The sequence below is a fragment of the Ovis aries genome, chromosome 1 (genome assembly GCF_016772045.2).
Source record: "Ovis aries strain OAR_USU_Benz2616 breed Rambouillet chromosome 1, ARS-UI_Ramb_v3.0, whole genome shotgun sequence".
Lineage (NCBI taxonomy): Eukaryota > Metazoa > Chordata > Mammalia > Artiodactyla > Bovidae > Ovis > Ovis aries.
This window is the reverse complement of record NC_056054.1, coordinates 1072522-1085947: the sequence shown is the minus strand read 5'-3', so window position 1 is coordinate 1085947 and position 13426 is coordinate 1072522. Positions and strand designations below refer to the sequence as shown.

Genomic DNA, 13426 nt, shown 5'->3' with positions numbered 1-13426 from the left:
CTGAGGCAGGTGCGAGGCCCACCCCCAGCCTCCACGGGGAGCCCCTCGGCACAGCTAGCCCAGCTCCAGGGTGACGGCCAGGCCCTCTCCTCTGCCCAGCTGCCTTCCTCAGCCCTGCCGGGAGCAGCAGGCGGGACGGCCCCAGCGAACGTCCCTCGGGGAAGGAGGGAGCCTCATGAGGGAGCCCGCTCCTCGACAAGACACTCCGGAAATCAGGCCAAACCAGCATGGCTGCAGACACCACGCTAACCAGCGAAAAGCCTGCTGGGTTGGGGTCCTCCCTGGCTGGGCTCCAACCACCCCGCCTCCTCTGCCACCTGCCCACCCCGCCACCATTCTGTTCTCAGCAGCACCTTCCACCTTCCTGCTGGAAGATGGAGTCCCCTGCCCTCACGCCTCACCACCCCTCCTCCCGCCCCTCCATGGGGGCAGACGCGCCACCTGGGGACCCTCCTTCCTGGCTCACGGTCACCCTCTAGTTTCCCCTCCATCAGTTGGGGGTGATTCCCACATCTACCAGCCCCCCCTAGAACAGCCCTGGCAAAGCAGACATTTAGTAAATGCGCACGGAAGAAACGGATGCCCTGGCCACCAGTGGACAGCCTGGAGCCGTGGGCAGGAACAGGAGGTGCCGCCCCACCCCCTGTGAGCCGTGATGAGCCCAGACACCCCCACCTCCTGGCGGCACCTTCAGAGCACGCTCCAGTCTTGACGCGCACCCACCGCCCTGCTCTCCCGACAGACAGCCGAGGCCAGGGGGCCAGCGAGACCACTGGCCAGACGCAGAGCCCCTGGCCTGGGTAGGGGTGCGTGCGCACGTGCTGACGATTTAGTCGGGGCCAAGTCCTTGGGACCCCATGGACTGATGCCCACCAAGCTCCTCTGTCCATGGGGTTCTCCAGGCAAGAACACTGGAGTGGGTTGCCATGCCCGCCCCCAGGGGATCTTCCGCACCCAGGGATCGAACCTGGGTCTCTTATGTGTCCTGCACTGGCAGGCGGGTTCTTTTACCACCAGCGCCACCTGGGAAGCCGGGTCAGGGTGGAGAGGGTTAAAACCCCTCCAGGGGGGCCGCTTTATTTCAGGGTCAGCGAGCAGACCCCCACCTTAGAGTCCTCAGGGCCAGCAGCCCAGAGGCGGCTCCACGGGCGGGTGCCAGCAGGGGGGCCGGCGGCCCAGCCCTCCTGGCCACGGAGCCCAGCGCCACTTCTTCACTGAGGTCCATCCACCCTCCAGGACTCCTCCTCCTGCTGCTCCCCTGGACAAGAAACTGGCAGGGAGCAGGGGGCCTGGGGGTGAGGGGCTGGGCCGTCCCCGAGGGGCCCACGTGCCCACGCAGGCCAGTGGCTGCTGCTGGAAGCGCCGCCCAGAGCAGCCTCTGCTCTCGGCTCCCCCACGTCCCACCGCAGCAGGGGCACCCGGAGCCCAGGGCCCGACTTAGGGTGAGCGCTGCACAGGCGCGCTCTGCTCAAAGCTCACGCGCGTGCAGGATACACGGCGAGAACCAGCTATCAGGGCAACTGCTCCTCAGAGATGACCCAGGCCTCTGTCCTGCAGCCCCTGAGGTGAGGGTACTGTGGCCAGATCCAGGGTGCCCCCCACAACAGTCTGTTACTAAAAGACCCATTTCACAGAGTGGGAAATGGAGGTGATGCTGTGGATCAGAGCTCCAGGGGCACGGGCCCAAGGGCAGGGGTCCGTCCAGCCTCTCCGCTGGAGCCGAGGACAGAGTCTAAGAAAGAGAAGGACACCCCTGCCCCCCCCAACCCCAACAGGGCCCAAGCCGCCTGGCCACGTCCCAGGGCACAGGTCTGCACACCACCCTGCCCAACAGCAGCCTCGCCAGAGCAGCAGGGCCAGGGAGAGTCACCGCCCTCAGCCCCCGCCTCTCCTCCCTGCGTGCCTCCCTGTCCCCACACAGGCCCCCTCCCCGGGAATCGCACGAAGCGGCTGGAACTGGGGAGATTCGGGGCATGACCGGGGCCCCTCTCCCGGCCCCACAGCAGCCCAGCCCGCCCCTGGCCTCACCAATGGCTACGAGGGCGCTGCAGTCCTTCTTGTGGAAGTCGGACCAGGCCTTGGTCTTGCAGTACTTGCTGCAGGCCAGGATCCCATAGCAGCGGGTGCAGGGTGCCAGGCGCACCCCGACGGAGCGGCCGCACTGGTAGCAGAACTTGAAGAAGGGAATCCTGCAAGGGGGCGGGCGGGCAGGGGCGCCTGGCACATGTGCCTGAGGCCCTGGGCGCCGGGACCCGCCACGTCCTGCGCTCAGAGCGGACAGCTCACGAGTCCTGGTCTGTGTCCAGCCTGGCGCTACCCAGAACAGGAAACAAGCCCCCACCCTGTGCTGGCCAACACCCCCCGGGCAGGAAATGACAGCCCCTATGCAGGGACCCCCCATCATCACCATGGTGAGGGGTGCAGGAGTCTGCAGTGTCTGGTTCTGGGCGGATCTGCTTCGGGGCCGGGGGACAGTGAGCTGGGTGCATGCCCTTCCCCCTCCCGCCTGCCCACCCCCGCCCTGCCCACCAGGGTGTCCTGGGCAGAAACTGTCTGGGATGCCCGTGGGGATAACACAGCACTGGGCATGCAGGGCTGCCCGTAACTGCAGGGACGGGGCAGAGCTGGGGCCCAAGGGGGCCAGCAGTGGAGGGGCGAGGAGGGCCTCGGCCTGACGGGGGTGGGGGGAATCTCCGAGCAGCAGAGCTGGGCTCACCCCCACTTAGCCACCCCCCCCTCCCCGGGGGCCATGGAACCCACCCAGAGCCACCCAGGCCAGTCCACAAGTGAGCCTGCAACCCCCCGTGCCCCCATCCTGGCTTGAGCCACGGCCCGCAGCAGAGCTGGGCCTCTCGGGAACAACGCTGCCCCAGGCAGGGAGGTTGCAGCAGGCTCAGCAGCACCACTCAGCAGGGCACCACCCAGCCACTTACTGCTCCTGCTCCGGCAAGTCCTGGCCCTTGGGCATGCCACCCCTCCGCTTCAGCCGGAGGCAGGGGGCCAGCTCCGCTGCACCGAGAGAGACCTGCATTAGCCTCCACGGCCCCCGGTCACACGTGATGCCCACCTGTGGAGGCCTCCACCACCCGGTAAGCCCCCTCCCCGGCCCTGCGAGGCCGGCAGGGCGGGCAGCACCGCCCTTGAGCGGCCCCCAGCAGGTCCGAGGGCACAGAGCGGGCTGTGAGCCCCTGCTCCTGCACCCATGCCCCGAGCTCCGCAAGCCTCCTGGCCGTCGGCCCCAGCTCCGGGTTCCTGACTCCGCTTTTAACGGCCACAGGGCAGCAACAGCTCCCCTCTGGCCTTGGCCAGCTCATGCGCCCCTCTGGTCTGGAGACCCTTGGCTCTGCTCTCTGGCCACTGGCGGCAGGATGCCCAGAGGGCTGGGGGACAGGAGAGCAGCGAGCCCCCCACAGTAATCACCTGGTGCTCATCCACACCCCTCTGCTTTCTTATGCTTAGACAATGCGCCAGTCCTCTCAAGGAAGGCCACCCACCCTCCACTCCCCTGGCACCCCTTAACATGCAGGAACCCCACAAAGAAACACCCGTTGGCCAGGACAGTAGAGAATGTGGGAGACCCCCCTCCCCGCTCTTCATGCCCCCCAGCCCCCAGGACCACTCCCCACGCTGTTGAGGGGTCCAAGCAGTTCTGTGAGTAACAGAGCGGGCAGGGCCACAGCGCCCTCCCGAGCCACCGGGCAGAGCGAGGCTTCCGGGGGAGCTGGCCGTAACGCAAGAGGCGACTCTAACTCTCCTTCCCGAATTAGATCCCTTTCCTTCATTTTTCTTGTCTAATTGCATAGTTTACAACTCTAGCACAATCTTACACAGAAGTGGGGAGAGAAGACGTTTCTGTCTTCTTCCTGACCTTGGGGGCACTGACTTGATGTCGGCTGGGGGGGTTTCTCACAGGCGCCCTCCATCAGGTTAAAGAAATGCCCTTCTGCTCTGTGTTGCGTGTTTCATGATGAAAGGATGTTGGATTTTCTGCATCAGTTTTTTTTTTTTTACATCAATTGAATTTTCTCTTCCATTTTAATAGTGTAGTATATTACATTGACAATTATGTTGTTGTTAAACCATCCTTGCATTTCTGGAGTGGATCCCACTCAGTCATGGTAGACAGCTCTTTGGCACGATGCTGAGTTTGGCTCGCTACTGTATGTATATTTTTGGCCACACTACGCAGCACGTGGGATCCTGGTTGCCCAGCCAGGGATGGGACTCATGCCCCTGCACGGTAAGCGCAGAGACTGTCAGGGAAGTCCCAGTTCATTCGTATTTTGTTGTAGGTTTTTGCATTTATATTCATAAAGGATATTGGTCTTTAGTTTGCTTATAATGCTATTGTCTGGCTTTGGAATCAGTAACGAGGCTTCATAAAATAAGTTAGGAAATGTTCCTTTCTCTTTCATTTTTGAAAGAATTAGAAAAGGATTTGTGCTAATTCCATGTTAAATGTTCGGTACAGTTCACCAATGGAGCCATCCGTACCTGGGTTTTCCTTTGCTTGGAGGTTTTTTGTTACTTACTCAATCTTTTTAATTGTTATGAATCTGGGCAGATTTTTTATTCCCTCTTCAGTCAGTTGTGGTAGATGCCATGATTTCAGCAACTTGCCCACTTCATCTTGCTGCTCCAGCTCGTCGTCATAAAGTTGTTCATAATATTCTCTCATAATTCTTTTCGCTCCTAGATGTTTGGTAGTAATGCCTACTCTTTCCATTCTGATTTCAGTAATTTGAGTCTGCATTTTTTTCCTGGTAAATCTAGCCAAATGTGTCAGTTTTCCTGATTTTCTCAATGAACCATTTCCAAGGTTTACTGATTTTCTCTATTATTTTTCTATCCTGTCTTTCACTAATATTCTCTCTAAAAGACACACATACATTTCTCTAGCTGGCCAACTAGCTTACTTTAGGTGTAGCGAGCTCTTCTTCGCCAGTGTCTTAAGGAACAAGGCTAGGGTATTGACTGAGGTTGTCTTTCTTTTCAGCCTGGGCATCCACAGCTACACATTTCCCTGTGATCGCTGCTTTGTTGCCCTCCGTGAGTTTTGGTATGCTGTCTTCTTCCACATTCAGATCAAAGTACTTTCTAATTGCTTTTTTTATTTCTTCTTTGACCCCTGGTTATTTAGAAGCGTATTGTTTTATGTGATATCTCCAAATGTCTTCCTGTCATATTCATTTCTAATTCCATTCCGCTGTGGCCAGAGTACCTCATCTGCATTCTTTCTATGCCTATAAATGTATTAGGAGCTTTGTTGTGGGGAGGGGTTTCTGATGACCGAGCGCATGGTCTGCCCTGGACAACGTCCCGCGTGCACTTGAGGAGAGTATGCATCAGCTGTCTGGTGGGCACAGTGCTCCGTAAATGCACGAGGTCTCTGGTCTAGCATGTGCGTGTTCAGCCGCTCGGCTGTGCCCGACTCTTTGTGGCCCTGTGGACTGTAGCTTGCCAGGACTCCCTGTCCTCTGGTCTAACAGTATTGCTCGATCTTCTTTTCTCTATAATTCTGAGCCTAGATTTTCTACAAATTATTGAACATTGGGAATTGACATCTCCAACTATTTTATTATTGAATTATTTATTTTGCATTTCACGTGTGTCTTTTCTGCTTTGGTTATTTGGGTGTCTGCTGTTAGGTGCATATAGGTTTATAATTACTTTATCTCCCTGATTGATTGACTCCTTCATCTTTGAAAAATGTCCCTCTTTATCGTCAGTAATATTTTTGCTTTAAAGTCCATTTTTAGGTAATATGGGTATAGCTATTCCAGCTTTCTTGCGCTTGTTATTTTCACGAGGCAAGATTCTTTTATCATTTTACTTCCAATCTATTTGTATCACTGAGTCGAAAATATGCCTCCTGTGGGAAGCATGTAAATGGATCTTTCTTATTCTTAGTCAATCTACTGGTTTCTGCCTCTTGACTGTATTATTTAGCCCACTCAGACTTAATGTCGTTACTGACACAGCTGGGCTTGCCTTTGCGGTTTCACATCTTGTTTTCTATGTGTCTCGTATTTTCGTCCTTGTACTCCGCCTTTATTTACTTTTTTGCATTAAGTGGATACTTTTAAATGTAACGTTTAATTTCTTCAATTATTTCAAACTATACTTTTGTTATTTCCTTGAAAGTGAAAGTGAAAGTCACTCAGTCACGTCTGACTCCTTGCGACTCCATGGACCATACAGTCCATGGAATTCTCCAGGCCAGAATACTGGAGTGGGCAGCCATTCCCTTCTCAAGGGGATCTTCCCAACCCAGGGATCAAACCCAGGTCTCCTGCATTGCAGGTGGATGGTTTCGCAGCCGAGCCACCAGGATTACAATAAATAAAATCCATATATATATATGCTTATAGTAATTTTTTTATAAAATGCTTATATAGAAATCATGCGAATTTCTTTTTAAATCTGTTAAGAAAACATGCATTTATTTTTTATTTTTACAATTGGCTTTGCCAGTGCTCTTTATTCACATGGATGACTTGATTTCCATCCGGAGTCACGTGGTTTAGAACTTCCTGTAAAGCAGGGCGACGAGGGACAAGTCCTCAAGGGTGCTGTCTTCGGGAATGCCTTTCTGTCGCCTCCATCCGGCTTTGCTGGACCTAGCATTCTCGGCTGAAGCTTCCCGCCTTGAGCGCTTGACTGCGCCATGCCACTGCCTCCTGGCATCCGTGGCTTCTGAGGAGGGGCCAGCTGCTGGCTTCCCCGGGGCCCCGTGTGGTGAGTCGCTCGGCTCTCAGTGTTCTAACTGTCGCGTGCCTGTTTGTGGGTGTCTGCGTGTATCCTGCTGGGAGTCCACTAAGCGCTCTGGATGCATAGGCTGGCGATTCTCAGCAGACTCTGGGTGTGTTCGTCATGGTGCCTTCCGCGGCACTTCCTGCTCGCCTCTCTCCGCCGCGCCCACGCGGATGTGCCCAGCGGTGCCCACTTCTCACTGGGGGCCTGTTCATTTCCCATCATCACTGCTCCCCTCAGGGGCTGACTCGTCATCTGTGCGTTGGGTGGTGTGTAGGTGAGAGGGTAGGGGAGGCTCGTGTTTGAGTCAGGGCCGGGGAGGGGCGTTATGGACACACCTGTATCCTTCCAAGATTAATTTGCTGAAAGCCTAACCCCAGTGCCACGGGACTTGGATGGGGGCTTTGGGGTGATGGGGGCAGAGCCCTCTGGTGGAATTAGTACCCTGTAAAAATAGGAAGTGCACGCTCTCCCTCCCATGTGAGAACAGGACAGGCAGACGGTGTCGAGGAGCCAGGAAGCGGCCCTCCTCAGAACTGGCCGCACCGGCTCCTGGCCCCTGGAGCTCCGTCTCCAGCCTCCTGAACTGAGCAAACCCCTGCTTGTTGGCCAAGCATCTCCCGCCCTGCTGAACTCAGGCCACAGTACCTTTACAGCCCCTGACCCGACGGGACAGCGAGGTCGTGTGTGGGCACGCAGCTGTGAGGGGTTGGCGGCCACAAGCTGGTGTGAGGGTGAATGGACGTGCGTGGCTGTGGGTGGGCTGGTGAGCGTGGGGGGGGTGGGTTATGATGGATGGTGGGTGTGTATGTGTGACAGTGTGCAAGGAGGTTCTGTGGGGAAGGATGGGATGAGTGTGCATGTGGGGAATAATGGTGTGGGTGCTTGGGGGGGGCGGTGAGGAGGTTGGTCCCTGGGGGCTTGTGTGGGGGCTGGGCTGGGGTAGCGGGTGTGTGAGGACAGGAGTGTGAGGGGTGGTGGAGGTGAGCAGTTGGCAGGGATGTGTATGAGCGGGTGGTGGGCATCTGGTTAGCAACTATTTGTGGGCTGGGGAACAGGGGTCTTATTTTGCGTGTGCAGGAAGTTTGGATATTGGGGTGTGTGTGTGCGACAGAGGTGGGTGATTATCTGAGGGTGCGCTGGTTTGTGGAGGGGTTTGGCAGGTTTGTGTTAGTGTGTGAGTGTGTGTGCAGCAGGGAGGAGCGCTGTGTATGGAAGGTGGGCATCTCGGGGCTGCAGGGTGCAGTCAGGCGGTGTGTGGAAAGGTGGGTGGGTGTGGGCTTGGGGGTTGTGTGTGTATGTACGTGTGTGGATGGGGGCCTGGCAGGTGGGGGAGGTGGAGAGGCTGGTCCATGTGTGTGTGAGCACACGGGTGGGTGGTGGGCAGGGCGGGGGTGCTGCTGGGGGGCTTAGGGTGCGGGGTACATGTAAGGAAGTTCGGCAGGGCGGAGGGGCATCGGGGTCCCCCCTCCCAGCTGCTCTCTGAGCGCCCCCGGCACCACCTCTGTCTCCCCATCACCCGCTGTGCAGGTTTTGGGCAGCAGACAGGAGCAGAGGTGTGGCTGAGGAGAGGCCACCGGTCCCCAGCCCCCTACGCAGGCAGCCATGCCTCAGGCTCGCCGCACGCCCTGCCCCACCCCATCTCCTGGAAGGCACAGCCCTTCCCCTGGGCCCGTGGGCTTCCCGGGGAGTCCACTCTCTTTCACCAGCTGAGCCAGGAGACAAGCTCCCTGTCTGTGCACCATGGGGTTATGGATCCTTCGCCCATGCCCGAGGACCCGCCCGGCTCTCACCCAAGACCGCAGCTCAGGCTGGCTCTGCCATGGGGCTAGACCACGCAGGGCCCTTAGGAGAGGGTGACCCAGGGCTTCACCCCCAGACCAGGCTGTCTACCGGCTCCACCCCCACGGCGCAGCTCACCAAGCAGACCGCAGGGCACGGTCCCTCGCCCCCACCCCCGGTGCCGGCACGTCGCCCCTCCTCAGGTGTCGTGTCCCCCACCGTGGCAGCAGGGGAGGCAGGGGGTGGGGCCGGCTGGGACACTGGGCAAAGGTGATGCTCCCAGACCTGTGATGGACCTCCCAATTTCTCTTCCCAGGCTCTCCTCCCCAGCCCAAGAAGCCCCTTCTCAATTCCCCTTGCAGACATCCTTGGCAGAACATCTGAGGGCCAGGTGGACACTGGCCCAGCAGGCGTGTCCTCTCCTGGCCCACCCCACACAGCCTCCTGGAGCCAGACCTTCGGGGGATGCAGCCCCTAGCACAAGGCCCCCATGCTCTTCCACGATGCATAAAGCCTGTCACACACACTCAGGCCACGGGGGCCTCCGGGTCAGCTCTGAGCTGCCTGAGGAGCCCGCGGCGGCTGCCCAGCACACCCACGTGACCAGCCTGCCCGAGCACCACCACACCTACCTCTCTTGCTTAGATGCAGCACCTTCAGGTCCCACTGGGACTCCTTGGCAAAGACAGCCTGGCGCAGCTGGAGGCCCATGTATTCCAGGAGCTTCTTCCGGGCCAGAAATGTCTCCCGCTCTGCAGGCATCAGCATGTGGAAGGGGCAGTGGGCTATCTTCCGGTCCTGCAACCCAGCGCCAGTCACCACCTCTGAGCACGGGGCACCTGGCCCCCAGTGCCCCAGGGGGAGCAGGTCCAGCAGCCCTGGCCCAGGCCCAACACTGTTTGGGATACACTGTGGTCGTGACGATGATTGTGAGGACAGACCAGGATAACGCTCAGAGAGCTGGCACAGAGGCAGCTATGCTGGCAGCACATGCTTGGGGGGGCCTGGATTTTCCCTTCTAGGAAGCCGGGGGAGGACTTTGGTCAGAGGCATGAGGGACATTTGGCCCGCCTTACCCAAGAGTTGCTAAAAGCCCCAGTCCACCCCCACCACCACTGAGAGACTCAACCCACCTGGAAGAATCTGAAATACCCATAGTCGACCGCTGTGCCCACAGCCGTTTTGTCCCCCTGTGAAAGTGTCACAGGGTTCAGGATGTCAGCCCCATAATTAATGAGCCGGTCAATCTGTGGAGAACAGAGCCCACGTCATAGCCTCGCATTTGCCCCAGCCACCAGGGGGTCCTCACCCCCAGCAGGAGAGCAGGGCCGGGCTCCTGCCCCCTGCACGACCCAGCTGGGCCAGACTCCCAGGTGTGCGGAGTGCCAGCAAGACAAGACAGACGGACGAGACACCAGAGTGGTGTATCCTCAGAGCAGCCCTCAGAGCAAGGCCGAGTCTGAGGGCTGGCCGGCTCCTCGGGCGGCCCTCCCTGACCCAAGCGCGCCCCCAGGGCACCCTGCTGAGGTCTGGCCCCGCTCCACTAGCTGCAGGTGGCGGGAGGGCAAACCCCAAGCGGTCTGTTAGAGACAACGGCCGGGTGCACGGGCAGTGGGGGCAGATCATGGACAACAAGATACAGAAAGGCCAGAAGCCCAGCTGCCACTCCTGAAGGCCAGGAAGCAGAAGCAGGGCCCGCGCACTCATCCTGTGCTTAGCACCACCGAAGGGCGGGCAGACCGCCTGAGCCTCCAGACTGACCCCGGACACAGCCTCCATGCACCCCACACAGGAACAAGCGCGCCCCGCCTGGGGAATGAGCAAGGGAACCTGTGACTTGTTCTCAAGGCCTGTGGGCTAAAGAGGCCAAAAGCCCTAGTCTGTACATGTTCACCATCCATCCAACCACCCAGGGCACTCAGTAAGACCACGGGCGCTGTGTGCCTGGCTGCAGAAACCAGCTACATGTGTGTGAGTGTGTGTGCTTGCACACGTATTCAGAGGCGTGTGGATGTGTGTGCGTGCGTGTGTGTGGCTGCAGAGAGCAGCTGTGTGAGTGTGCGGGGGCTTGCGCACGTGTGCACCAGTGTGTGGCCATGTGTGTGCGTGCGTGTGTGTGGCTGCAGAGAGCAGCTGTGTGAGTGTGCGGGGGCTTGCGCACGTGTGCACCAGTGTGTGGCCATGTGTGTGCGTGCGTGTGTGTGGCTGCAGAGAGCAGCTGTGTGAGTGTGCGGGGGCTTGCGCACGTGTGCACCAGTGTGTGGCCATGTGTGTGCGTGCGTGTGTGTGGCTGCAGAGAGCAGCTGTGTGAGTGTGCGGGGGCTTGCGCACGTGTGCACCAGTGTGTGGCCATGTGTGTGCGTGCGTGTGTGTGGCTGCAGAGAGCAGCTGTGTGAGTGTGCGGGGGCTTGCGCACGTGTGCACAGGCATGTGATGTGTCTGTACATGCACATGTGTGTGCATCTGGGCCCTGGCACACCCAGAGGCGAGGTCCTCCACTTCTGACGCAGCACCAGCTGCACTCATAGCAAACAGCATCCGTCAGAGGCGCCCACCCAGACCACGACAAGGAAGCATGCTGTGCTGCACAGAGGTTCTTTGGTTTCACAGTCTCATCGAGAAATGCTGACAGAACCACAAACCACAAGGCTCAAAGTGACAGGCAAGAACCCAGCTGTCATCTACAGGAGCTCAGAAGCCACATTTGCTGAGCAGGGGTCAGCAGGGCCGCTATTTGGGGAGACACAAGGCGGCCTCAGTGACTCACCAGCCTCTCATCACTCAACCTTCCTTCCTCACAAACAAAAACCCTGGGTTCTGGGGGCGCTGCCAGTGAAGCTTTGCTTCCAGCAGAGAAAGCACCCCTACCCAGGACACAGCTCCCCCATCCCCCACCCAGGGGACAGCTCCCCATCCCCCACTCAGGACACAGCTCCCCCATCCCCCCCAGGACACAGCTCCCCCATCCCCCACAGGACACAGCTCCCCATCCCCCACTCAGGACACAGCTCCCCCATCTCCCCCAGGACACAGCTCCCCTATCCCCCATCCCCCAACCCAGGACACAGCTCCCCCATCCCCCACCCAGGGGACAGCTCCCCATCCCCCACTCAGGACACAGCACCCCATCCCCCACTCAGGACACAGCACCCCATCCCCCCACTCAGGGCACAGCTCCCCATCCCCCCACTCCCCCCATACAGCTTCTGGATCCCTGCTCATCCGTTTCTGTCACTGAAAACTCTAGAGTCCTGCAGCCAGACCAAAGCCAAGCCCAGTGCCTCTCAAGACAAACTAGGGACTCTTGTCCGGCCTTTTGAGTGGGTTTGCCACTAACATATTTTAGGTCTATAAACTATAAAAGGCAAGAATTGTTTGTACTTTCTCAAGTGTTTGGAACATCGAGTCTTGAACACAGAGCAACAGCCCATGAAGTGCCGCGAAGCGCCTTGCCACAGGCAGGGCCAGAGGGTCCAGCGCAGACCCCAGCCCCCAGGGCCGCCCCGTCTACCCTCCCGCCCCAGGGCCACCCCCCACCCCCGGCTCACCAGGGCCAGCCTGCTCTCCAGGCTCCTCTGGCTCTCATAGATGATGTCACAGGCCACACACAGGGCGCTGCCCAAGCCTTTGGTCAGTAGCATGTTGGGGTCAGCTCCGCAGGACAGCAGCTCCTTCACAATCTGGACACAGACAGCCCTGTCAGCACCCGCCACGCCCGCTCCCAACAAGTGAAGGAAGCGCCCGGAGTGGGGCCACATGGGGCGGCTTCCCTGCTTCTCACCCCAAGGGGCCCGGCTCAGATGGCGAGGCTGGGGCGGGCACATGGCGGCTCCCTAGCCAGGACTCCCACTCCCCAGGGCAGCCCAGGTCCAGCGCTTCCTCAGAACAACATCCAGTTGCTCAGAAGTGGTCCCGGCGCCTCTCTGCTTTCCACCCGGGGACGCAGCCGGATCCTGCCGGGCCTCTCACCCCACAGGGTCAGGCGCACGTCCTGCTGGTCCATGTCCCTGGGACCGGCCTGCTTCTACCCGGGGTAGCTGGTCACCGTGATCACCTGAGCACGTGCAGAGGACGGGGCTCCCTTGCTCCCTGCTGCGTCCCCAGTCACTAGCCCAGGGGCCACTGGGGAGCCTGGAGTCAGAGCAGCTGCTCCAGACACTGAGACGCCGAGACACCGAGACACCGAGCTTGGCCCTCCGGGAGCTTCTGCACCTGGGGTGAGGCTCTCCTCCAGGTTGCCCGCCCCCCACTCCAGGGCTGGTCATAAAGCAGGTGCCCGCGTGACCCACTGAGCGAATGACTCGGAGCACGAGGCAAGGCAGGAGGCGGAGGGGCCAGGCAGAAGGCACGTGGGAGCCCCAGCCCCTCACCAACAATGGCTGCCTCAGGCCTCCCCGACATGCCATTTCACCAGAGAGGCCCTCCCGCCACCCAGCTGACGGAGTCCCCGTCATTCTCCTCCCCTCACCCATCATCACTTTCCTCATAAACTTACTGCCTGACAGTCACACACCAGACTGTGGCCCATCTGCCCCAACTAGAATGTAGGATCCTTGACACTTCTGTTTTATTCAGCACCTAATGCCTGGAATGGTGCCTGCCTGGTACATAGACTGCTGTGCAGACAGTACCACCCTAATGGCAGAAAGCAAAGAGGGACTAAAGAGCCTCTTGATGAGGGTGAAAGAGGAGAGTGGAAAAGCTGGCTTAAAACCCCACATTCAAAAAATGAAGATCATGGCATTTGGTCCCATCACTTTGTGGCAAATAGATGGGGGGGGGTGGAAATGGAAACAGTGGCAGATTTTGTTTTCTTGGGTTCCAAAATCTCTGTGGATGGTGACTGCAGCCATGAAATTAAAAGACACTTGCTCCTGGGAAGAAAAGCTAT

General features: G+C 58.9%; 1 protein-coding gene across 4 annotated transcripts in view; it reads right to left on the bottom strand.

The window, feature by feature from the left end:
- The window catches only part of ANKMY1 (ankyrin repeat and MYND domain containing 1), a 60431-nt gene that overhangs the window by 19480 nt on the left and 27525 nt on the right, over positions 1-13426 (bottom strand). For all 4 annotated transcript variants that reach the window (XM_042239676.2, XM_042239680.2, XM_027962335.3 and 1 more), the window contains 5 exons: positions 12084-12215; positions 9669-9782; positions 9168-9333; positions 2934-3009; positions 2029-2189 (listed from right to left, as the gene is read on the bottom strand). In XM_042239676.2, coding sequence (XP_042095610.1) covers positions 2029-2189; positions 2934-3009; positions 9168-9333; positions 9669-9782; positions 12084-12215 — 649 coding nt within the window. The remainder of the gene's footprint in view (positions 1-2028; positions 2190-2933; positions 3010-9167; positions 9334-9668; positions 9783-12083; positions 12216-13426) is intronic.